Source organism: Aulonocara sp. 'chitande type north' Nkhata Bay, linkage group LG20 (assembly GCF_057382095.1).
Source record: "Aulonocara sp. 'chitande type north' Nkhata Bay isolate Kocher_YH1m ecotype deep benthic linkage group LG20, A_spYH_male_GT1.1, whole genome shotgun sequence".
In the NCBI taxonomy this organism is placed as follows: Eukaryota; Metazoa; Chordata; class Actinopteri; order Cichliformes; family Cichlidae; genus Aulonocara; species Aulonocara sp. 'chitande type north' Nkhata Bay.
In genome coordinates, this window is record NC_141363.1 from 23,794,709 (window position 1) to 23,820,119 (window position 25,411).

The following is a 25,411-nucleotide window of genomic DNA, read 5'->3' on the forward strand; positions in this document are numbered from 1 at the left end:
TAATGTCACCATTTTGTCTCTCTGCTAGTAGATGTTTAAGATGATGGGGTGGAAAATGGTGAGCGCTCACTCAGCCTGGACTTCAGTACTCATCAGATGTATACAACATTGCTTGCTTAATGATTTGACTGTCATGACAAATTATCTGTGAAATAACATAATTGATTAGACAGTATTGGAAAGGTTTGATTATATATACACACGTTTTAGCTTATGTTTCTTTTATTATAACGAAACAACATGAAGGGACAGCTTCCTGAAATTTCTTGTGGTCATCTGAGCCCAATGTGTGTCTCACTTCTTGATGTGGAACGACAAGCAGTTTTGTTTTCAGTTAGACAGCTGCTAACTTACTTACTGGATTTTACTGGTGACCGTTACACATGACAAATGAATGCTTACGTGTAAGAACGCTTACCAAGCGCAACTACATCTACAGAGGTTTTCAATCTGGCTATTTCAGCTTAAGATTGTTCCTGCTGTATGTGCAAACAATGTGAACTTTGTCACATATTTAAATAATCTGTCATGACTCAGCCCCCCATATTTATGCATAATGTAAAATAAAATTGCTTTAAGGAGATACACCTACACCTATGTAATAAAGAACCCCAGACATAACTAGGATTCTTTATTACATAGATTTCTACACTAGGGCCAGCTAACCAGGGCCATCTTTGTCACAAGTAAAATTATGTTCAGGATTAGTAAAATATTTTTAGAGTACATGTTGTCATAAGAATTTTTTTTTTTACTTCACTTAATCGATGTATGTTCTGGCATTCTTTAAGAATTAAAACAATGTTAAATACTACTACTACTAATACTACTACTAATAATAATAATGACCCAAATGTATTTCAACAGGTAATAGTTTATAATACCATTGTAATAATGAAATAGTTAAATTTATTTCAACTATTAGTTATTTTCTGATTGTTGGCTATGTACTAGAACACTGTCTGCAAAGTTAAAACACTTGATAATGTCATAGTGTGTCATTTATAAAGTCTTTGTAAATGATTAATACATACCATAAACATAAAGAGCCATAAACATTACAGGCGTGGCTAGCTATTAAGTTGAAAGTAATGCTCATAAATCTTGTTTGCAAGGAGTGTGAAGTAGGCCGGTGGGGAGGCGACTGAAGCTGCAAATCAAACACGTAAACCTGGAGAGCTGGTTTGTGTCCTTTCCTACTCACTGTTGACTCTGTTTTCACTTACTCTTTGGTTGGGTTAGCAAAGGATTGTGGTTTACGTTCAAATACCACGAGTTAACGCGTACACTAAACCAAATATCTTGTCATCTGTGACACCATACACAAAACTATGCTGTATATAATTCATAACTAATGACATATGTAACCCATTGCATAAGTAATTATTATTAAACCATAGTAATTAGTCATCATTATCATCGGTTTACCCTTATTAAAGGGGTTCGTGGTGGAAGTGATACATCTTGATGAGAGACGATCTTTGACATGGAGGAAAGGGAGGGGAGGCGGAAACTGAGCGCGTGTGCTTTATGACTCACGAGTGCTGGAAGGAAAACTGTGACTAGTTAACTGTATTCAACAGACGCAGATTCAGACCCCTTACCAGAGCCGCACGCCGGTTAGATTACCAGACTTAAAAAAGGCAGTGGGCGTTAGTTTTCTCCACCATAAAAGCTCTCCCAGGAGGGGGGGAAACTCAGTGAATTTGTCCGGTTTTGTGACGCGCTCCTCCGCTGCGCTGCGCCCAGACAGGTAAGCTCACTCAACAGCTGCGATGAACAATGCCTGATTGATCAGCTCGAGTTTGAGAAGTGTAAAAACTTCTTCTGGAAGTGTGTGTTACTCACTCGTCGGTTTTTGCCCCGGGCTTTAGGTGGATTTGTACCAAACAAGTACATTTTCAGTTGAGGGCTCCTTAAAAAACAGTCAGATGGTTGACTGTGATAAAAAAAGACAGCTGGGCTGCGAAACGCGTTGGTAACAAAGCCGAGGAACGAGGTGTTGACCGGTTTGAGAAAACATGTGTGACAGATTCACATCAACATGTTGGAAAAGCTCTGAGCGGAAATCACCATGAGCTCGTTGTCTGTTTTTACAGTTTGTGTTTTTCTTTCAGGTATAACCGGTGAGAACAATAACCAACCATGAATCGTAAGCTCTATCTTTTTTTTCTTTTCTTTTTGTACTATATAGCCTTTTATTGTTTTCTTCCTGTTTTGTTACAGGTGTCATCTGACAGTTTGATATATTGTTGCGTTTTGGAGAAGTAAAGTTTCAATCTACTTTTACTCGAGTAGTTCTTGTTGGCTAACATTTCAACTTAACCATCGTAGAGCTTCCACTCTGGTCGATTAACCGATCACTTCAGTGAAAGTTAGTTGGCAGCTATTATGTAAATACAAGATTGCTTTCCTTTTCCTGGTCTTATATTACACTATATTGTAAATTCTTTGTGTTCAGTTTTGACTTGTTGAATGAAACAAACCATGTGTAATGGGAATTTAAAAAGTCTTCTTTAAATGTGAAAATATTATTGAAATAACTATATAGTAAAGCTGCATTTAATAGTTTCTTTGTATTTTCTTTTTTACAAGATATAAAAATCCATATATGTCTTTTTTATGTTTTTATTACTGACCATTCTCACAAGTACTATAAACTTTTATTGATTAAAGCTGCCTATAAGTCTGTAATAACATAGAACCCAAAATGACATCTTTATTTGTCTTGCTTTAACCACAAAATTTAAATTTGCTGCAATGCAAAGCTCGGAAAGAAAAAAAAAAGGGGGCCCAAAGCGATGGCGCTTTTGCTGTTTCTGTTAAATCTGTGATTATTGCAGCTCTGAGTTTTTATATTACAGTTACTAGTAACGTGTTTCTCTTTTCCGTGCTCTGACTAATACCATTGCATCACAGCTATTCAGAAAAATAGGAGTTGGACAGGTTTGTTTCAGTCCCAGCCCTTAATAATAATCAGATTACTGTGTCTCAACAGTGAATATTCCCTCCTCAGCCAGCAGCTGTGGTGTTACACAAGCCACTCTCAGTAGACTGGGAGCTGAAGATAGAGCGCTGTGACATTTTTAACATGCTTTTTTTATCTTCCAGATACAGATAGCGAGAATTTGACAACAGCCTTTACCACCACATATAAAAGCATTAAAGTGTGTAAGTACATTTGTCTTTCACTACGATTGTTTTTACTTTGCTTAGACACAACCAACAAATGTTCTGATATTGTGACCTTTAGTTATAGTTTTTCTTATTTTAATAAATAATGTTTATATTTTTTTTTCTTCCCCCATTTATTTTCAGCCCCAGATGTGGCACTTGTTGAATCACTTCCCACACAAACAGAATCCACTACCATTCAGGGTATGCTCGAAAGCTTTTTGTTTTATGTTTTCCTTTACTGGTTGTCTCTTTCTGAACCCACAGCATTACAAATGACAACATTTACTCAAAGTAGAAGTATATCCTGGTGATGCACGTCTACTTAGCGCTTGTTGTGTGACTTTTTTCTTCAACGAAATACTTCAAAATCAAGAATCGAACTGTTCAGTAGTACAAATCATTTTGAAAGTGCCCTAGGTTCCTTGTCTGCTAATTTGATGCCTTCAGCGTGAAATTATTGCAGTTTGAATCCCTCCCAACCTTTAAACAACACATAAAAAAAGCTGTCCAATTCTGCTTCTTTCAAATAAAAATCCACTCTCTCAAAACCGAAGGGGAAAAAAAAATCTCCTGGGCTCTCTGTATACTTTAGAATTGGTTTTAGGATTTTACTGATCCTTTTTAACATATGTCTGTTATTGGTCCCAAAATGCATAGAAGATTTTACTCTGCATTAGCCAGTTCTGGACCTTAGGTCCTCCAATATGGCTTTACTGGCTGTTCCAAAATTGATGAAGACAATGCAGCTTAATGAACTGCTCATCAGCAAGTCTAGACACGTATATAAACACGTATGCTTTGGTAGCTTGCTGTCTGGAGCATTCAGGTGTGTGTGCAAGTGTGTGGGGAGAGCTGCCAATCTTCTCAGGAGTTGACATCCCACCAAATTCACCGTCATACTGTGCAATGATTAGAAAACCTACAGAAAACAAACCAGATTCTACAAGCTCCAGTTAGCACCCTAAAGTTAATGAAAGTACAATTAGAAAAAGACTGAACAAGTATGACTTCTTTGAAAGTTTTGCCAGGAGAAAGCCTTTTTTCTCTAAACAAACATGGCAGCAAAGCTTAGGTTTGCAAAGTTCTCAACAAACCCCATATCATTTTGAAATGGTGTCCTTCTAGATAGACAAGACCACGCTGAGTATGTTTGACCATAATGCAGAGCACCGTGTTTGGTGAAAACTAAACACAGTATATCAGCACAAACACCTCATACCAGCTGTAAAGCACGGTGGTGGAGGGGGTGATGATTTGGTTTTGTTACACAGCCACAGGATCTGGGCCCATCTGTCCGACAGCTAAAGTTTGGCCAAAAATGGGCCATGCGACAGGACAATAATCCTAAGCACAGGAGCAAATCTACAAAAGAAATAGCTGAAAGAGAAAAGATTCAAGGTGTTGCAGTGGCCCAGTCAAAGTCCAGACCTCGACCCAAATGAAACGCTATGGTGGGACCCTAAGAGACCCCCAACACTGAACTGAAGCAACACTGTGCCAAAAGTGAGATAATGACAGTGAAATAAAAAATAATTGCTTATTGTTGCCAAAGTTTGTTCCACAAACCGATGAATCACGCATGCCATATAATTAGTTCTTCCACATACTGCTTCTGCATTTTGGCTCAGTTTATGCTAAATGCTGACACGGTGTAACATGTCATGTGTTGTTCTTCACAGGTTGTTTTTAAAGATCTTGTAAGGACTACATAGTGTTTCATGTACTGATTCGTACAACCTTAGAAATGAAAGCAGATGTAACTTATTACATACTTGCTTATTTTTATTATTTTTTTTGATGGTGCTTTAGGGGTCTCTTGACTTCTTAGATCACTTCTGAAAATACATTTTTGTAGACTTTGTGTGGCAGCTTTTTATAACACTTCTTTAAGCATTTGTTTATCCTTTTTTTCAAGTTTTGTGTATTTCTGTTGTACTTTTATTCCTTTAGTAGCATTAATTTGTTGAATTGTATTTATTTTGGTATTTACTATTGTACATTTGATTTTCAGAGTATTTGGTAAACTCTTTTTTAAATGTTCTATTTTCTTTCCCTCAGTGTTAACAACAGTTGCTCCCACAAGTTCAGACTCTGCAGTTATTGCAGGTAACTGTTTGCACTTTATCTTGAGATTTATTTCTTCTTCTTCTTCTTTTTTTTTTGCTGCAGTTCAAAGTGTCTTCTAAACCTGCCTTTCCCCCCCACAGTTGTTGTTATTCTCATTCTGCTGACACTAGCTGCTTTGAGCTTTGTGCTCTGCCGGTATCTGTACCACAACAGAGGGGACTACAGGACGACAGGGGAGCTGGCTCCAGGAGAGGACCCTGATGAAGAGGACAATAACAAGCCTGCACCCGAAAAGAAGGAATACTTTATATGAACCTGGTGGAAGACTTATAGCGAGTTAGTTGAGCTTAAGAAAATGATCTGTGGAAGTGTGATAAGAAGGAAAACTATTTCCTTGCGTGTGTGTTTTGAGGGAAACCCGTTACTGGCAGCACACTGTGCAGAGAAAAAAAACACCTTGTTGAAGATATTTTTCTTTAAAAATGCAAGTGAAACCAAAGAAAAGAGTACCACTGTGAGGGTGAATGTTGATTGGCTGAAGGAGGTGAAAGCTGAAGTTGTGCACAGGTTAGCAGAGCTAAGCACAACATAGTTACATGATCAGTAAATGCAAAACAGTCAAATCAAAGGAGCGCCTTGAATGTAATATTTATCATCCACATTTAAATTTCTCTTTATTTGCCATTTCAGTTAGTTACCGTACTTTTCTCAAACTATGTTTAAGATGATTTCTGGTGCTATTATGGGCTGTTACTTTCATATTCATTTGCTTTTAAGAAATACTTTTTTATGCAATTCTTTTATTATAAGCTGGTCAAAGAAAGTGGTTATCTTTCAATAGAACAGGACAGCTACACAATATTTCTTGTTCTTGGTTGTGTTTTGTATACCTGAAATGGTTGCTGGTTACTTCCTTATTTATGATAAATGTGGAAGTCAATTAAACTTGTTTTTGGACGAGTTTTATTACCGTGTGACAGTGTGTGAATGTTTTAATGCATTGCTGCTGACATTGCAGACAATGCACTAGCACACTGCACATTAGACTGAATAGGTACACTTGGCTACATCCAATGTAATGTAAAACCTGCTCAAACCAATATGTTGTTATGCTGTTTAGTCAGGAAAGAAATTCCTTAATTTACAAGCCATCTATGTCCACTGTGAGCGACCATCTTTGAACAGAGAGGGTGGTTTACGACACTGTCTGCCACCTGTAATCCAGTTTTAACATCCCTTCCCAGACGCCTTAACGCCCACTCACATCCTGGGCCTTTTGACCTCAGGAAATCACATGATAGGGTGGGGCTAGGTTTCACAGCGGGTTCACCCGAAACCTTACCTTGGCTGATTGTGACCTACACCCGTTTTCACATCTTGCATCGTTTGATTAGGAAGAGGATCAACAGGGCTCCATGTCCCTGTTGGGGGAACACTCCCATAGGGCTTAAATCTGGGACTCGCCACCATTTGACCCTAGAATTGAAGAAGCTTCTTGGATGAGAGGTGAAACTTTTTCAAGCAACTTAAAGAAGTCCAGACACTTTTCTTCCTAAGCTTCTTAGCCGACGATGACCTGGATGACTTTAGAACCTTCACAGACGTATTTCTTAATTTACAATAACCAGAATCGCAATATTTTCCATTCTTATAGGACAGTACAGAAATAATTGGCCTGATGTTGTAATGCATCATAAATGTGTAAGAACAATGAACTGAAAGCAGTGGATTTGCTTCATTTTGGTTTGGGAGTTTAAGTATTCTGGGATCTTGTTAGTGTGTAATGTAAAATGGAGCATGAGATGGACAGGTGGATCAGTGCAGCATCAGCAGTAATGCAGGTAGTACGCCATACCATTATGGTGAGGACAGCTGAGCCTATGGCCATTAGCTCTGGGTATCAAAAGAAGGAATGAGGTTGTGGACACATGGCTGAATCAAATATCCTATGCAGGGTGCCTGGTCCTGGACATAAGATCAGAAGCTCAGACATCCAAACTTATACTAGAGGAGCGAGTTGATCGCAACACCTAATTGGATGCTTCCTGGGCACCTTGCTTTGGAGGATTTCCTGGTACGTCCAGCTGGTAGGAGACCCATAATACACTAGAGAGAAAATACATCTCACCTGATCTGGGAACGTGTTAGGATCTCTGAAGATGAAGTGAAAAATGTTGCGGGGAGAAGAACATCTGGAATACTCTGGTTAGCCTGCTTCGATTCAGAAAATGGAGTGACTGATGCACAAAAGGAAGACTTCGCTATGTTTCAAATTTCCAAAATAACCTTTATTCTAAACTTACATTTTAAATTTTAAGTTTAGTATAAAAAAGTTAAGTGCACCTAAGTTCTTTTTTCAAAGTATTCCATCTTTGACATGTCTCAGCAAACTGTAGTGACACTCATCTCCTTTAGTAATCTTAAAAGATAGAATGTGTACCAAAGTCCATCACATCACTTTAGTACATACATCTATTTTAGAAAATATTGTAAAGAGAATCCCTGAACTATAAATGTCCATAATCCTTCAACAAAGAGTGCTCCTTTTGCTGGCTGTGGTTGGCATAGCATCTACTGGTCAGCTGTAAATTACAGTACTTCATATTGCTGGGACAAAGCCACTGTTATGCTGCTTTACAAACAATCAGAGCATAGATGGGAAAAAAAGATAACGTTTGTACAGTTTCTAAGTTTTGATAGCTGTGGCCTCCTTTTCCAATGAAGCTGTATGAAATGACAGCATGAGCGGGTAAATAAATGGACATGGAGATGACTGTCACATCTGGTGCTGCAGCTTTATGTATGAGCTGCGGAGGAGAGGTTTATTAGAAGAGTGATGCAGGTTTCCAGACAGATGATTCTTCTGACTTAAATAACACTTGAAAACACTAAATGTTGGTTGACAAGAAAACAGGTTTTGTTTTCTGGCGGCCACAGCTGTTAAAACTTGATATGCTATGTCGGATACCCAGTGACACATTGACGCTTGACACAAATGAACAAGTCTACAAATATTAGCTGATGGTATCCATACAGGCAACTTGCCTATGTTTAGCAGTCTTCTTTCAGTTTGCCAGATTATGTAAGATGTAACGACCCTAAGGAAACGAGTTTAAACAGCATTAAATTTTTTTCTTTTTAAAAATCCTGGAAATTAAACATTATGCCGACAGTCATTTAGCCTCTTTGCAAAAGGTTTGCATACACGTGCAGGCAACTGAACAATGTGACATGTCAAAAGTTTCAAAATTGTTTAGACTGGATGAATTTTAAAATGTGAAAAGTGCTAAAAAACAAAAACAAAAACCCAACCACACAAAAAAAATAAAATAAAAATCCCCAAAACATCACAGCTTTCTTAAAAGCATGAAAACTGATTTAAAAAAAAAAAAAAAAGCCCCTTGTCTGCAACTCCTCCGTTTTGCTTAGCAGTGCATTTCAGATAAAAAGTATTTTAATCTAACTTGTACATAGCAAAGGTGCAAAAGTATGCAGCAACTCAAAGATGCAGTTTACCCACATTAACTAACAATTGCAGTCACATCAGACCAAAGGTTCCAATGGCCAACAGTGTCACAAATTCTTGTCCAAGGAAAAGTTTGCTTTTAAATTGTGACATTTCAAATATGACGTCATAACCAAACATAAGTGCATTGTAGACCAGATCTTTGGTACAACCAGCTCATTGGTTATACTAACAAATTTATTAGCCTAACTACTTGCGTAAGTCACTTAAATGTGGAAAAGTAAAGAAACACTGAAATATAAGTCTCAGTAACTTTGCTGAAAATGTTACCTAGAAATGAACGCTATCATAAAAGGTGACATTTTTCTGTGGAGAATAAATACTTGATGATCTAAGATATACTGCGTGAAAAGGAAATAATGAAAAGTAGTTTAAATCTGTACAATAAAACATTTAGTGTATAAACTCTGGGTATCCGACTGTGAAATAGAAACAGGAGACAAAAAAGCTAAAATGTTACACCAACCACCCCTTCCCAACCATCTTTCTATTTGGATTTACTTTAATTTTTCTTTCCTTTAAGTTTACTGAAGTTAATTTGCTTAAATTTAGGGCTATCCCCAGTGCTCTTTGGCACTTGACTATGTTCATCTACAAGTTGCCCAACAAGGTACAGTAAACCACTTTCATATTGCAGTAAATCTTTTGATTTTTTTTTATTCTTTTTGCTTTAATTTCTTTAATTTACATGTGATTTAAATAGAACAATCTCTCAGAAAGTTCACTGTGCAACAAATTTTCCGTGGTATTTTGGATACTGTGCAAAAGACAAGACATTTCTAGCTAAAAGCATCCAGGATGCTGACTTTTTTTTTTTCTTCCTTTTTTTTTTTTTTAAATAGTTGAGATGTAATTTCTCATAATCATACTGGTACTTACATGGAACTACTAGACACCTATTAATTGAACTACACTAAAAGTTTCAAAAAAAGACAAGTGGATGTTTTTTTTTCTTTTTTACTGCAACTTTGTAACTGCGTTTCACTTTCACCATAAAGCAGCTAAACTATATTTATGCGGGTCTGATATTTCAATAAAGTATTTTTACAGGAGTACAAGAACATCTCAGTGTAATTTGCGACCATTCAATCAAAGAAGAGAAGATCTTGTTGACAAATAAAGATGCCTGAAAGAGGTCAGATCTGGAATGACCAAAAAGGTTAGACCCAATGAAGAACTATGGAATGGATTCTGTAACATTACAATTTTCACTTGTCCTCTTCAGGCAATGGAGTTTATCATTTCATCTCTAGGTCAGAAGTGGAGTACTGTACCTTTCACAAGGGCTCTAAAATATTACATTCCGTTAGGTGATATCAGTATTGTGGCATGGCCAAGCAGCCTGAAGAGGGAGGCATATGGGATGGGGAAGAACTGGGGCATCATCTGGGATGGGGACATGGTTTAGGCATGAAGGAGCTGCTGTTACCAGATGGTATAACCTCCACTGGATCCACCCAGGAAGAAGTTATTCTTGCGCTGTGTCATTACAACATTGGCACCTTGCATGGCAGCCAGCTGAGCGGCATTAGGGGGGTGTCCAGGAGGTGGGGGCTAGCAAAGGAAAGAAACAAGCACAAACACAGTTAAAGAGTTCCTCATTTTAAAGTGCATCTCATCTAAGGTGGATAGGACTTCTTGGGATGGACACTCACTGGGATGGAAACACTGCTGCCGGCTGTGAAGCGAGCACCAGCATCATAGCCGCTCTCCACCATCACAGTTGAACCATGCGGGTAGACTGCTCCCATTGGATAATAAGCCATGGGGACATTCTGGCCCACTGGCCCAACTGGCATATGTGGCTGCATGGGCATATACACCTGAGCACCAGGATAGGGAGAGGACATCTGAGGCACCTGACCAGGCACCTGAGGTGGAAGCACATATCTGGGCTGGTATATCTGGAGACACAGAGAACAAAACAGATTTTTCTTTTGTTTATAAATGTAAGTGCGAGTTTTAACTCTGCTCATCATTTGACTTAAATACGGATTGGTTACCTCAGAATATGCAGGTGGTGTGTCTGTGTAAGGAGGTGCCTGAGGAGACATTTGCATAGCAGGAGGGTATACAGGTGCAGTGCTCTGCTGAGGGTACACAGCCTGCTGTGGATATGAACCTGCAATAAAAGATTTTACATTAAAGGAAATAATTAAGAAAGAACAAAACTCTTAGGGACCAAACATTCCTCTGTCGTGCCTAGTGGTATTAATACATTTTCTACTGTAATAAAAATGTCATTTTGTTTAAATGTGGACAATAGAGGAATGCAACACATTCAATTTTGCTTATGGGGTCAATGTCCATTGTCCAGTGAACTTGAAGATGGCTCCTGAGAGCCTATTAGTAAGATGTAAACTTCCCCAAATATATTTTTTTCCCCAATAGTTACATATTCATAATCACAGAAAACCACAAAAAACAAAACAAACCCCCAACAAACTGTTTCTTCGGGAGCAGATTATAACAACTCACAGTACACAGGAGAAAAATGAATATATAAAAAAATAAGATTCAGGGTTTCTTGGCTACACAAGTTATGTTAAGTAAAATTTGTTTTATTATTACTATTATAAGAAAAGAAAAAAAATAACGCCATTTAAAAAAAAAGGGGGGGGGGGACACTACAAGTGATCAATTAGTAAATCAATAGGGAATTAATTAATTCTGATATGCAAAATAATATTTAAAAGTAAGAACTGCACTTCTCCAGTTTTAACTTAACAAGTGTGACTGGTGGATATTTTTTTTTCATACTTACTGCTCTTCTTAAACCGAAACTGTAACTAAGGCAATAATAGGCAAATTAAAAATACTTTATGTATGTCTGTTGTGAAACTCTAGGCCAATACAAACGCAGACACGGAAAATAAAAACCTGTCTGACTGGAATTTATTCATTTATTTTGCTTTTATCGTTGTTGTTATTTTTGTAACTTTTCCGGACAAAGAAAAAAAAAAAGAAATCCTCCTATCCCCCGATGTCGATATCGTTCTCCTCTTAAATTACACAATTACATATTATTTCCTCGATACAGATGGCCGATACATCTTTTTAGTCAACTACAATCATAACCATCAAAAAGCTAAAGAGTTAAAATGTACAGATACGAACGAAACTGGGGACAAAAGAAATGTGTTTAAATAAAATAGTCAAATAATATATGAGGATATAATATGTAAATTGTCAACAAAAGAAAACAAATATTACTAAAATGAGCCTCACGATTATATTTATATGATGGGTCCTACAAAAGAGAAGGAAAGAGTCACGTCAGCTGTGCCTTTAAAATGTGCTTGTCTACAGAGATATTAGCTACCTAGAAAACATGTGACCTGCCCACTAATGGTATACGAATATAGAGAGACAGTAAATGTAAGATTTCACTGTAAACAGCTTCACTACTAACAATATAGCCGCCTTGGTTCAGAGTAGGAGCCACACTGTTACCCAGGAAGCGTCGGGTTATTGTTATGTACGTGGCTAAACGTGAAGTCCGCTTCGGAAAGCCATAACGGCAGCTCTTCGTCTCTAGTTAATCACGTCAGCGTCGTATAGCGAACAGCTGACTAATTACCTAAACGAGGTCTGGAGAAATACCTTTGTTGTTCATTGTCGTGTTATAATTCAGAAGCTGAAGAATATCAGGTTAAACGGAGCTCTGCGTATCTTCTCACGGCCTTAGTTCAGGTCACGGCTTCACACAATCGTCCACTTCCTTGTTTTTCAGCTTCTTGTTGTTGTGGAAGTGGTGACGTCACCCGTTCTCTATCTATCTGCGGTTGCACGCACGGTTTTACGTGCACGCCCGCGCCCCCTACTGGTAAAAATGGAGCAGAGGTTAGCCGCCAGCTGGAAGGAAAAATGATTGTCTTGGTTTTAAGGCAGAGGGCGTCAAATTTACTTTTAATAACGCCCACACTGATAAAGTTGGGCTCACATCAAGGGTCATGCATACCTAGTTGCTTCTTTTTCTTTTTCATCTTCGGGATACTCGATGTACGAGCTGGACACCACCTTATCTGCCCCCATCTCACCATGTCCCTGCCATCCTCCTCTGTTACACCAACCCTCTGAATGTCCTGCTTCACTACATCTATGACTCTCCGCTGTGGTCTTCCTCTTTTCCTCCTGCTTGGCAGCTTACAAACCACCCACTCCACCCTACCTGCACTCTTTTCTTCACCTCTGCACTGCACTGCATTGTTTTGGATAGTTGACTCAAGGTAGTTAAACACATGAACCATTTTTCCTGATACATCCCTGATGTAATCCTACCCTGACCTTGAACCCATCAGTCACTCTTGCCATACAATCAATCCTACCATAAAATTATCCTGGATAATGCTGGTGCATGTTCCATACAGTAATATCAAACACAATTCGGTCCGCATGAAGGCCTCAAAAAAATCAGCAGAATTTCATGCTATTTACCTCCTTTTTATATCGTTTAATCAATCACAACAATAATAAAAATAAATCTAATCTTTGGGAAGTTCACATGTACCACATGTAAACTGCCTTCTAATAAGAAAATATATGGACATAGACATTTATGCAGGTTAATCTACATTTATTGCTGGGCACAATTTGCAAAGGGCCCTGGACCTTGGGATTGACATATGTACTTTAGGGCCAGTAAAATATAACAGAAATATACAATATTATAACACCATCATTGCTATTTTCTTGTGTGTCCTTAATATACTCTTGCACGTCCTATACAGCATCCTCATATACAATTTGGTCCAGATAAAGACATCAACAAATCAACAAAAATTAATAAATCAATTATGTTAAGGTCATTTCAGCTATTCATGTTCATAAACATGAACATTATTCATGTTCATGTTTATGAACATGAATAGCTCATAAACATGAAACACTCTACACAAGCTGTCTTGTGTAGAGTGTTTACTAAAACTTGCTTACTAATTAACTCTTATCAGTTATATCCTGTTTTACTTTTATATTTAGTTGTCTTTTAGGTATTATTTTAAGTTTTATTTCCTCCCCTGTCTAGTGATCTTGATTATCTGCACCCTTAGCTTGTTTTCCCCAGGTGTCTCCACTCTGTCCCGATTAGCCTTCTGAGTATGTGTGTATGTATACAATTAATCTCAGTCAGTAAAACTCCCGAAAATCATTGGGATGGCAAACCAAGCCGATAAAAAATATAAATTTTCGGCATTTGTTTATCCTGATGGGTTACCTAAAAATTTACATTATTAAAATGGTTAGTTTTGTGTGAGTCAACTAATTTATTCATCAACTAAATGATGACCTTTGATCTCAGAACTACACATTCATTCCTTATGTATCACATTCAGAATTAACACGGGATTATTCAAAATAGCACGACTGTCTACACCATGATCAAAGGTTATATATTATCTTCCAATTTAAAAAATATGCTATGACAATCATCAGTCAGAAATGTTTTAATCCAGTGAGAAACACATATAAAGCAACCACAAAAAACATATCTACGTCATTTTAAGAAGAGAGCCCACAAGTCTCCATAATTATTTCTGCTATATTAAATAATTTAATTCTCGTTCACATAAACGCAAAAACGATGCGAATATCGTGATATTACAGACAAACAGCGGTGTTGGGAAATTGAAACGTATCGGCACAGTGTTTCATGAAAGCGTCTCCATTGCTCGTCTTTGTGTGCGCTACTTCCCCTTTAAGAGAACCATGGCACCTCTGAAGTCGAGGCAGACATTTTTCAATGCAAGATTTTTTCTTGCATAAATTATGTTCATGACGTAGTGCAAAAGGCCAATTTTGTAGCAATTTTGTCCGACTTTACAGCTCAAATAGGATTCTGTGAGACACCTCAAGGATTTTTGATTATCTGAACTGTTGCAGAAAGGGCATCGTCATTAAATATTAAGAGACAGGAGATCCTAACATTGCAAGCCTCCTTATCAATGCAAATACCTCTTTTGTGTGCAGTCACAGCGCCTGTCTGGGAGCTGAGATGAATTTTTAATTATGTGTGACTGAAACAAACTGTGACAAGGACCTTTTTAAGAGCCGGGGATTACAGAAAATAAGCTGCATATACGCGGTAAGTTGAATATAATAACCGGACCGTATTCTGGCTTGCGCTTCGCGCATAGCAGCGAAATGGCGAGAGGAAATGAGTTTTGGTTAATATGCAATGTTCGTAATTAGCATAATTTATATATTTATGATAAAGAGAGGGAAATACATAATATTCGGTCTCTTGGCACGGATCGAGATGATTTCCGTCGCATGTGCTCCGTGCTTGCTGCTTGTCCTCAAAAGTGGCCGACGCGGCGAGACTTTTATTGGCCAGGATGGGGGTGGGGAGCCCATCAACACCCGCTGAAGTTTTTGACAGATCCTCATATCTAACGGGGCATTGCAGCAGGAAACGCACCGTCTCGAGTCTTTTTGTGATCCGTGGTGGACGGGTAACCACTTAACGTCCACGACCAGCGTGTTTGATCACGTTTTCTGCTGCTTAAGTGCAAAACAGTATGGCCTGTTTACAGGCCCCTTTCAAATAGTCTACTCGTGCAATGACTATAATAGCAATGAATTGAAAAGAAAGAAAAAACCCTGTCCTCTGCATTTGGTTCTGTTTAAGCTGGGTTTGTCATTAAAGTGCAGACACTGTGGGCTTATCCGGGAAACTTGATACATATTTTAATTTCTAAAATGGTTCTACATTTTTTAAATCACTTTTTTTTCTTTTTTGTTAACCCAGAATGCCAGGAAGACAGTGATTGTGGTGGTGCAGCAAGCCATGAACTCCCAGGATCTGCCTGCCAAAGATGCCCCACTTACTGTCAATGAGCAGGTAACACTCATGTGTTTGTTAGGGAGAAGTGGACCCCCCCCCCTTCCCAACCTACTCTTGCAGTGAGCTTAACTAAACATAACTTTGCCTTCGACTCGTTTGCTGCTGTTTGCTCCTGTCACCCTCCATGCGCCATCGTGCCACTTCATAATGGAATGATTAACAGTCACACAGCAGACCACTGAGATCCCGATGCACTTTTGTGTTTTATAGACTAATAATACCTATGCTTGTGTTGGAAACAGTCTTTGAATTGCCATGCTTAATAATTAATTGTGGTTTTTCTCTCTCTAGTAACATTGTGTCTAGACATAGTCAGCAAACAAAAGCAATGCTCTTCACAGAAGCACAAAGGCAACCTTTAAGAAAGCATTGCTTGAACTGCTTGTTGGCTGATGCTCTTATCATTGTTTATGTGTACTCATGCTCTTTTCATTTATGTCTCTTTTTTTTGTTTTGTTTTTTTGTTTGGTTCATTTTGTCCTAACATGTGCTCGGCTTCTCTGTTCTCCTTAGCCATTCACTGTCTGACTGCAGAAGTCTTTTTTCAGCCATTTAAATCCTGCACTTTGAAATTCCCTGCCAAAGACAACCAGGTATGCATCCTCCTCTCTCTTCCTGCATTGTCTCTCTGCACCTTGTCCTCCAGCCCAGGTTGTCTTGCTGCCCCTCCACTAGGTCTGTCATTATTGCATACCATGAGTCATCAGCTAAGTTCTTCCAGAGGGAATTGACAAGGTGGAGAAATACTGAATTTACAGAATTTTTGTTTTACACCCCTCTGGTGCTAGGTCAGATGAGAATTATCTCCTGTTGTTTCATAAAATAATTGCACATAACTATTTTATTACATTTTTAATACAAACTCAAAGAAAAGCAGAGGCCTTCTTTGCATTTGAGTCCTCTTAGATTAAAATCCTGATCGCTGTGCAGGTCATTGTGATGTCTGGCCATGAAACCATTCGAGTGCTAGAAGTAGAAGTCGATGCGTCTTCAGCCTCTTCAGCAGCTGATGGGAAGAGCGAATGCAAAACTGATGAGGGCGTGGCTGAAGCTGGAGAGCAACCTGATGCCAGCAGCACCCAGGACAGCCCCACAGTGCCCCAGAGCACAGGGGGTGGTGTAGGTAAATCATTGTCATCCTTGATAATGCTGGATAGCAGAGAACTCACTTCTCATATATCCAGACTTGTAGTGAATTCCTAATAACATCTGTGTGATTTAAAAAAAAAATCAACAACTTAAAATGTAATTAATAACCAACTCTAGCTGTGCTCCTGCAGTGCTGGGTGAGCAGCAGGTGGTGTCTGTGGAGCCTCCAGCTCCTACGGTCCAAACTCTGACCCCTGCTGTTCCCATCAGCGTGTCTCTGCCCCAGCACCAGGCCGCCATGCCCATCACTGTGCAAGGCTGTCCACAGGTCTGACTTTTTGAGATGCACACACACTGCACCTCATATTCATATTTAACCATCTGAGAAACAAAGTAGTTTTGCTGTCTGATTTTAAAGGTCGGTAGAAAGAGCTCAGAGTGGGTGGGAAAGCCATTTGGATTTTTCTCATTTTACATATTATTCTTGTAGAAAACGAATGCACCAGAGAGCCAAGTGTCAGTATTATTACATTAAAAAAAATCATTGTAGGTGATTTAGTGAGGTTGTATACCGATGCCATTGTGCACTGTGAAAGTAAAAAGGATGAGCAGTTTAATCCAAGTTGCTGAACACATAGCCTGAGGCTATTAGCACAACATTTTCAGCAATTTCAGCAGTCAAAAGTAAAACCCCTAACATGCTTTTTTTAAAAAAAAAGCTTAATAGTGGAGTTTTCAGTCCACACACAGTAACCGAAGTATGACTATTTAGTTTCACTGTGTAAAAACACAACATTAAAAATAATAAGGAGACAAAATAGTCCACTGAAAGCACATTGAATACCTCGCAGGCATAAATGTTGATGGAATTTTTTTCACTAGGTGCTGACCCAGGAAAGTCTGGCCACTCTGATGACTGGTATGATGGCACAGACGGGGTCACTGGGTCAGCCGCTGCTCATTCCTCTCAGCATGCCAGGTGCCATCGGTGGCCAGGGCGGTTTGGCTGTTCTCACTCTTCCTACCACCAATGTAGCTACTCTCCCTGGTTTCACAGCGGCTAACCCAGCTGGAAGTCTCCTCAAACTGCCATTTGCTGGCTTTCAAGGTAAAACAACGTGAATGCCTGCTTTTATTTGACCTCCTATATCTTCAATATGTCTGCATTTGTGTTGACAAGATTACAATTAAAAAATTCAACAACAAATGCAGACATCATTATCTTCACCAGCTTTTTTTATTGAATCTTATGACCTTTTGTACATTTGATTGTGATATGAGAATAATAGTGCTTGCTTAAAGGGAATTGTTGAGTTTCAGCTCAATGAAATATGCTCTGTAATGACCTATACTGTGATTTCAGCCTCTTTGAATGAAATAAAACGAAATTACTAAGTTAATATATCTGATGAAGTAAACTGTCTAAACGGCATAAACATCTATGTCCTCCTATTATACTTGTAAATGTGTAATTGATGTTTCAGGTCAGATTTTCCATCAGCTATTATAAATTGGTGTGGTAAACACTAAACAATTAACCCAAGTAGTGTCATTGTGAAGTATCAAGCTGAAAGTTTTCTTTTCCTCAAGCTTAGCTTTTTTTTTAAAGTAGTCATCACAAATACAGATAAGATGCAAACCAGTGGAAACTGCATGCTCATTGGTTAACTACTTGTCAGTGATACAGTTAAGCATACTTTGCTCTATCCTCCTTTTTGACTCTATTTTGGAACGTCATCTATAAAATGATAATCTTGCTGTGTTCAGACAGACTTGTATCTGGTGATAAACTTATCAGGAAAGTCTAAATCAAGGCCATAGATCATGACAGGGCTGTTTTCCCATAAAATCCTATGCAACTACACTAATTTTTGCAAGCACAGTCGCCCTCTGTTGACCACTAGAAAGACTGCAGATTTAAAGGCAATTTTGCATTGGCTTGACTTTCCATTACTAGCTGCTACATCGGACTGTACTAAGTACACAGAGCTGCTAGTATAGCTGTAGACTTGACAACATACTGTATATGTAAAAAAGTACTGCACTACCTGCCATGGATGCTCCAAGTGCACAGTTTCTATGCTGATGTTAATGTCAGAGGAAGTTTGGAGTTCTTCAGTTACTGAGTCAGCAAAGAGCTGGCTGCCTTTATTGACTATTTGCTTCAGCACACTGTAACTTTACCTTGTCTACAACTTTGTGCTGAGCTGCTGTGGTTGTCAATCTTTGCAGTTATACCCCTTGCACATAATCATGGAATATAGGTGGGCAGAAATTCCACAAACTTACTTGTTATACTGTTGGTAATCTATCTATCTATCTATCTATCTATCTATCTATCTATCTATCTATCTATCTATCTATCTATCTATCTATCTATCTATCTATCTATCTATCTATCTATCTATCTATCTATCTATCTATCTATCTATCTATCTATCTATCTATCTATCTATCTATCTATCTATCTATCTATCTATCTATCTATCTATCTAAACTTCATTGCAGAACATTAGAATGTTGCATAATATCTTTCTCAGCTGCAACTGTCCTGAACTCAGTCCAGCCTCAGCTGCAAGCCAATGCACAGGCGGTGTTCCAGTCTCAGTCAGCACCCATTCAGCAGGTGCAAGCAGCCATGCAGCAGGTGACACCTCAGGCACCGCAGGTAACCGGTGCACAGATTTCTGTTGCTCAGGTGGGAACAGCCCAGACGACCACTGCCACCAACACCATCTCTCCGTCCAACTTGTCAGTGGCAGCACTTCAGACTGCAGGACTCTCCATTAACCCCGCTATTGTAAGAAATCTCTTCCTCTGTTCATACCATTCTTCATTTGTCATCTTTCAAATACACAATGAACATGTTATGATCTTTGTGCCTAGATCAATGCTGCTTCCTTGGGAGCGCAACCACAGTTCCTCAGTTCCCTTACATCCACTCCCATCATTAACAGTGCCATGTCCAGCATGGCTGGAATCACCAGTCAGATCATCACAAATGCCCAGGGCCAGGTGAGTGCCATAAAATACTGCTGCTGTAATAATATTATGTCAGTGAGCTTAGATTTGAGTAATGACCTTGTCCTGTTCTCATCCTGTTACCCGCCTTTCTTCTCTCTACTTGATTGTTTCAGCTAACAGGAAAATGCCTTTAATAAAATGAAAGCAATCCTGGCAGCAACACCATTGTCCTTGCAGTAGGAGCTAGACAAAACGCAGACTAGAGCACATATTGGACGCCATTAAAAAGAGAAATGAGACAAATAAGGGATTGGAAGACAGTGTTGTTTACTTACTTAATGTGGCTCACACTTTTGCAAAACTTTTAAAATGATGCATAGTGAACTATAATCATTCCAAAGACAATTATATTGTTTTCATGCATGTCTGTTATGGAAAAATTGCATCCAGCCTCCAGTTTACATTAGTTCACAGTGCTATTTCAAGGCAGTAGAGCATCAGACAATTTCAACTGAAACTGCTTGACCTCTAAATAGTTTCATTACTCACTCCCACCATTATTGCAGCCTTTTGGACTTGTGTAGTGTTTAATATTGAAAAATACAAGGCTTCTGTGACAGAACCTCTAATAGGATGTACTTATTCCCCAGTAGCAAAAACACGAGCATATCAGGATACTGAATGTCCTAAAAGCGGATTTAAGTGAAAATCAGCTGAGAAGTTTATATTTAAATGTTTGTTTGGATTTCATTTTTAACAATGTTTTTAGGTCATAGGGACACTCCCACTTTTAGTGAATCCAGCCTCTCTGGCTGGAGGAGCTGCAACTCCCACGCTTCCGCTCCAGGGTCTCCAGGTCCAGACTGTGGCCCCACAGCTGCTTTTTAACACACAGGGACAAATCATTGCCACTGTAGGGAATGGTCCTGCTGCAGTCGCAACTTCTGCAGCAGTTCTGCCTAAAACCACAGCTCCTCCAACACTTACCAAACCTTGCACACAGGTAGGAAATAACAAAAAGTACTGCTTGAGGTTATGACAAATTAAAATATTGTTGAACATTTAAATATTGGGGATTTGTTTTTGTAAAATTGGATTATAACACATTGAATCTAACAATTATTTTTATTAAAAATCCTCCCAGGCTTCAGTAACAACTGTCACCCAGTCACCGGTTGTCATTGCCCCACAGCCAACTGTACTAAAGACCGCCACCACACTCTCCCCCTCAGTTCCCATCACCTGTGGAGACACAGCAAAAGTGGGCCAGCTTGTCAGCAGTATGTACACCTGCTTCTCCTTCCCAGCCACTGATCTGTTTTAAGTAAGTAGATATTTTTAACCAGATTCTTCTGAATTGTAGAACCCCAGCAGGCAGTCAGCACAGAGGAGGGCATTAATCTGGAGGAAATTCGAGAGTTTGCCAAGAATTTCAAGATCCGTCGGCTGTCCTTGGGGCTTACTCAGACACAAGTAGGGCAGGCTCTCACTGCAACTGAAGGTCCAGCTTACAGCCAGTCTGCCATTTGCAGGTATTACCCTCCTGTTTTTGTTGCTCTCCACGCAGATGCTTTTTTTCTTCTACTTTTTTGTAATTCTTGTGATTGTAATTCATCTGCAGCCTTCATTTTATGCAGCTCACTCATCTGTCTTTTATGTAAGAGAAATGAAAATGTAACTACAAGGGAAAAGCAAAGACGCTTAGTAAAATTAGTCCTGATATTCTAACTACATACAAGCAGTTTTCTTTTAATATATATGCTCACACTTTATTGTTTAGAAAGTTGCAAGTATATCTGTCAACGCGCTTTTCAACAGTCATTAAATAAGAAAAACAATAGTAATAATAATTTGGTATTATAATTATTGTTATATAAATAAGGAAAACTAATTATATTAATGGAGAGTCCTGCAGTCTGATATATCTATTATATTCTGATATAATAGAACAGGACATTACAACGTTACAACTCACACTCATTTTTCTTGGTTTTCTTTTTACACCCGTATTGTCTGTTTGCACATGTTTATATTAATTTATGGACCTCTCTTCCATTTTACTAACAAAATATAAAAAAATGAGGGTAGATTTAACACTACTGTACATATAGTCAACCAAGGTTATCAAGAACCTAGTAAATTTGTCTGGTTGCAGTCTGCAATAAATAGCCAGCTTCGCTAAGAGGTACACAGTATATTATGCATTACATTTATTCAGTTCTCAGCGTCAGTTACAACTCTTTCTTCTGCCATGTTTGAGTAATGGCTTTTCGGCTTGCAGTCGGCATAATCCTAAACATAAATTTGTCTCCAGGGCTTTTAAGTCTTTTGTTAATTTGTCCTCAAATATATTACCTCTGGATTTTACCCCTGTAGAGTACTGTAAAAATACTTTATTTCACCTTATATCACTGCTGAATCAATGACAGGGATCATTCACACAGCAACATTAACCGCTCCAATGTGACATGAATAAAAACAAACCTACAAACACCCTGCAAATCTTAAAGCCATTATTACAGGTAACTGAATTATACCTGTCCATTTGCTTTGGCACAGGTCTGTTTGTGCATAAATTGGACTTATGCACAGCTCATTAAGCATGCATCCAGGTTTACCGTGGAGCTGCGTAACATACCACGTATTCCCATTACTGATGTGATGATCACAGTAATTAATTTGTGTATTGGATAAAAATTAACATTCTCAATAACAGCAGATGGGTTGCAGGGGGTTGATATAATACATAATTAATGATGATGGCTCCATTTATTTTCATTTGAAACCAGCCAAATGTCTTTGAAATGTTACTGTATCATATCATCAGGCTTACATATATATCCCACTGAGAAATAATGGCAATGCATGTTAGGGCCTCTAATTTGGAGATACTAATTAGTTTGGGCATGTGCAGTTTAGTGGTTTGTTTGTGCATGCACATTCAGATAATGTCTGAGCCATTTCTTGCATCCCTAATCCCTCTGAAAAAGTTCAGATTGAACTTTCTTTTCTTTTGCAGGTTTGAAAAGCTGGATATCACCCCTAAAAGCGCTCAGAAACTAAAGCCTGTGTTGGAAAAGTGGCTGGCTGAAGCCGAGCACTGGAACCAGAAAGGCCAGCAAAATCTGATGGAGTTTGTCGGTGGGGAACCTTCCAAAAAACGCAAGAGGCGTACTAGTTTCACACCTCAGGCAATAGAAGTACTCAACTCCTACTTTGAGAAGAATGCTCTGCCAACAGGACAGGAGATTACAGAGATTGCAAGAGAGCTAAACTATGACCGAGAGGTTGTGCGTGTATGGTTCTGCAACCGGAGACAGACACTGAAAAACACAAGCAAGATCAACGTTTTCCAGGTTCAGTAGTGACCTCATTCTGGGAGATTTTCTAACCGATCTTTTATCCTTTTGGGAATTTGAACATGTAATTCAGCAGCACAGAAGTGAATTGTGTTGTAAATATGACTGAAAGAATAGCAACTTTTTGAGAAAATTAAGAAATTACAAAGATCTTTTGAAAGAGTGCTAAAACTGAAGTATAATTGTGTTCTACTTGTTTACACTACTTTTGTGTGGTGCATACTAAGTCAAACTGCATGGTCCTCTTACCTTATACAGTGATATTAACATGTTATATTTAAAACAGTTCATGAACTTTTATACAAGTGGTTTTATAGGCTATCCCTCTGACTTATGTTAAGTGGTTATGTATTAAGTCACATTGAGTTTAGTTACATGTATGTCACGCTGCGACAATGGCTTGATGTTTGAATACGAATATGCTTGGGTCAGAATGGATAATGTGAAATTTCTAGCTGCATTAATTTATATCCAGAAAGTATTTGTCCTGCATGAGCAGCTCTGCGAACATAAATGCAATGTTGACTGACTGACATAGGACTCTGCAGAGTAGTGGTTTACACATTTTGCCTAACAGGAGAAAGATCCGGAGTCCTCACAAGGAGGACACACAGATCTCTTTGGGGTTGCATCGGGAGGGCATCCAGCATGAAAAATCCAAATCAAACACGTGGAGCTACTTGCTTAGGTGACCTCCTGTGAGTAAAGGAGAGGCTGAAAGTAGCTTCTTTTTCTATAAGACTTTACAGACTATATTAACATTAATTTCATCAGATTTATTAGGTCCAATAAGCCCTAAAAGTTACAGACTCCTGATTGTGTTTTGGGACAATCATAACTTTGATATATTTAGTTGCTCATCATAAAGGTGAGCTTAAAATCTGTGCTCATCCTGTCTTTAATGGATGTAAGTTTTTTTTTTCTTTTTTCTTTTTTGCACCTGTGTGAAGTGTGTGACGCTGCTCCATGTCCATGGGTAACAAGTTAAGTTATCAAACTAGTATTATAGCAGTCATCTATGGTGCCACAAGTGTAAACATCTTTTTTTTCGTGACGCTTTGTTTGTTTGTGACTAACTGATTGTGCAAATGCTCATAACATTTCTATGTGAATTCACGATCGTCTGACCTATTTTTAAACTTTTTTTTCTTTACTCTTTTTTTCATTCGGCTTTTAGGTGCTCATATTACTCTGAGTGTCTTTTGCTTTCTCTTTGCTCATTGCTTTGACTGTTACATTTTTCATCTTGAGTTTGATTAAGTATATTTGGAAAATGGGAGCTTAATTGGTCTATTATGAAGTCGATTTAAAGCGGTGTCATGCCTCTTAATAAGCCTAATGTCAATCAAATTGATTAAGTAAATTTAAAAAAAAAAGTGTGTAATTAACTGTTCAGTGAAGGAAAGCAGTTTGTGGTTTGGTGCGTTATGATATTCAGCCTAAGCGCTTTGTGAACACTTTGCACATGCAGTATAAAGCTACTTTCTGATTGGAAGAAAACAAAGAAAAACAGTTGGCGCCTTCTGTACCGATGTTTCAAGGATTCTTTGCACTTTAGTGACAGTGAAGGGTTATGAATGGTTAATCTACCGTCAAGGTTTCAGTTTTGATTTTGAAAGAATTCTCTTTGCTTTTTAATGTGCTTGAACAGTAGGAAGCTTTGCAAAATGTAGCAGTACTTGCAACAGTGCAGCCATCAACCTGACAAGCAACATCTATTATTAAGATTCTCTTCCTTTTTATGCAGATAAAATGTCAAATACTGCAAAGTATAAAGGCTATTATTATTCTGTTATGAGTTTGTGAAACGAATAATACATTTTATGTTCCAGCTAATATTTACCTTTTGAATGACGGTATGAAGGCCTTTGTTGCGGTGGACATGTACCTAACCATAAAGTAATAAATATTACAAAGGTTTTGTTTTCCTTGGTGATCAAAAAGGGAAGGCAATATATCATATTGATTAATATAAGTTGTCCAATAAGATAAATTAGATTAATAATATGAAAGTTATATTAATTTGATTCAACAACAAACATAAAGCTTTGTGTTTTTGGAGGATAAGGGAAAAAGAAAATTGGAAGCTGTTGTGTTTTTTTTTTATATATATAATTTTTTTTGTCAAATAAATAAACCCATCTTTATTACTTACTGATTGTTGTCTGCTGATATACATGACTCAAAAAAGGAGAAAAAGAGTGCCTTTATTAATATACATTGTGGGCCAGTCATCTTCCAAGAATTGCCCACACACTCTGGTCACAGAAGGCTGAGCATTGTCCTGTACCCGAAGGAGCCCGGGGCCCACTCCACCAGCAAAAGGTCTGACAGTGGGCCTGAGGATTTCATCCTGATACCACAGTTCATGACATTCAGTACAGT

General features: G+C 38.4%; 3 protein-coding genes across 6 annotated transcripts; 2 read left to right on the plus strand and 1 right to left on the minus strand.

Annotated features, from left to right (window-relative positions):
• Positions 1 to 1,506: 1,506 nt before the first annotated feature.
• On the plus strand, positions 1,507 to 6,214 carry LOC147305649 (uncharacterized). Its single transcript, XM_086277104.1, has 6 exons — positions 1,507 to 1,753; positions 2,118 to 2,152; positions 3,112 to 3,171; positions 3,319 to 3,378; positions 5,236 to 5,283; positions 5,385 to 6,214. Exons 2-6 carry the CDS (start codon positions 2,146 to 2,148, stop codon positions 5,555 to 5,557), a joined length of 348 nt encoding a protein of 115 aa, XP_086133230.1. The 5' UTR covers positions 1,507 to 1,753; positions 2,118 to 2,145; the 3' UTR covers positions 5,558 to 6,214.
• A 1,296-nt stretch (positions 6,215 to 7,510) lies between these two features.
• Positions 7,511 to 12,524, minus strand: dazap2 (DAZ associated protein 2). The gene is made up of 4 exons (XM_086277103.1): positions 12,374 to 12,524; positions 10,774 to 10,892; positions 10,426 to 10,674; positions 7,511 to 10,324 (listed from the first exon to the last, which is right to left on the minus strand). Exons 1-4 carry the CDS (start codon positions 12,384 to 12,386, stop codon positions 10,196 to 10,198), a joined length of 510 nt encoding a protein of 169 aa, XP_086133229.1. The 5' UTR covers positions 12,387 to 12,524; the 3' UTR covers positions 7,511 to 10,195.
• Positions 12,525 to 14,483: 1,959 nt separating this feature from the next.
• pou6f1 (POU class 6 homeobox 1) lies at positions 14,484 to 25,184 on the plus strand. 4 transcript variants are annotated; one of them, XM_086277936.1, is made up of 12 exons: positions 14,484 to 14,852; positions 15,519 to 15,611; positions 16,163 to 16,207; positions 16,545 to 16,737; positions 16,895 to 17,031; positions 17,586 to 17,811; positions 19,244 to 19,503; positions 19,590 to 19,718; positions 20,437 to 20,670; positions 20,812 to 20,947; positions 21,031 to 21,199; positions 22,687 to 25,184. In XM_086277936.1, the coding sequence occupies exons 2-12, from the start codon at positions 15,558 to 15,560 to the stop codon at positions 23,030 to 23,032; spliced, it is 1,929 nt and encodes a 642-aa protein (XP_086134062.1). In that variant the 5' UTR covers positions 14,484 to 14,852; positions 15,519 to 15,557; the 3' UTR covers positions 23,033 to 25,184. The 4 variants fall into 4 exon arrangements, with proteins under 4 accessions (XP_086134062.1, XP_086134060.1, XP_086134061.1 ...); XM_086277934.1 differs by lacking the exon at positions 16,163 to 16,207; XM_086277935.1 differs by lacking the exon at positions 14,484 to 14,852 and having other exon boundaries at positions 15,561 to 15,611; positions 16,128 to 16,207.
• The last annotated feature ends 227 nt before the right edge of the window (positions 25,185 to 25,411 follow it).

Coding starts and splice junctions, on each gene's coding strand:
- LOC147305649 (XM_086277104.1), top strand. Junction 3,379..5,235: donor AGAATCCACTACCATTCAGG/GTATGCTCGAAA, acceptor TCTTTCCCTCAG/TGTTAACAACAGTTGCTCCC. Junction 5,284..5,384: donor AGACTCTGCAGTTATTGCAG/GTAACTGTTTGC, acceptor TCCCCCCCACAG/TTGTTGTTATTCTCATTCTG.
- pou6f1 (XM_086277933.1), top strand. CDS start 16,007: ATGCTCTTATCATTGTTTATGTGTACTCATGCTCTTTTCATTTATGTC. Junction 19,719..20,436: donor TCACAAATGCCCAGGGCCAG/GTGAGTGCCATA, acceptor CAATGTTTTTAG/GTCATAGGGACACTCCCACT. Junction 21,200..22,686: donor AGCCAGTCTGCCATTTGCAG/GTATTACCCTCC, acceptor TTTCTTTTGCAG/GTTTGAAAAGCTGGATATCA.
- dazap2 (XM_086277103.1), bottom strand. Junction 10,675..10,773: donor CACCACCTGCATATTCTGAG/GTAACCAATCCG, acceptor CTGTGTCTCCAG/ATATACCAGCCCAGATATGT. Junction 10,325..10,425: donor GCAGCAGTGTTTCCATCCCA/GTGAGTGTCCAT, acceptor TTCCTTTGCTAG/CCCCCACCTCCTGGACACCC.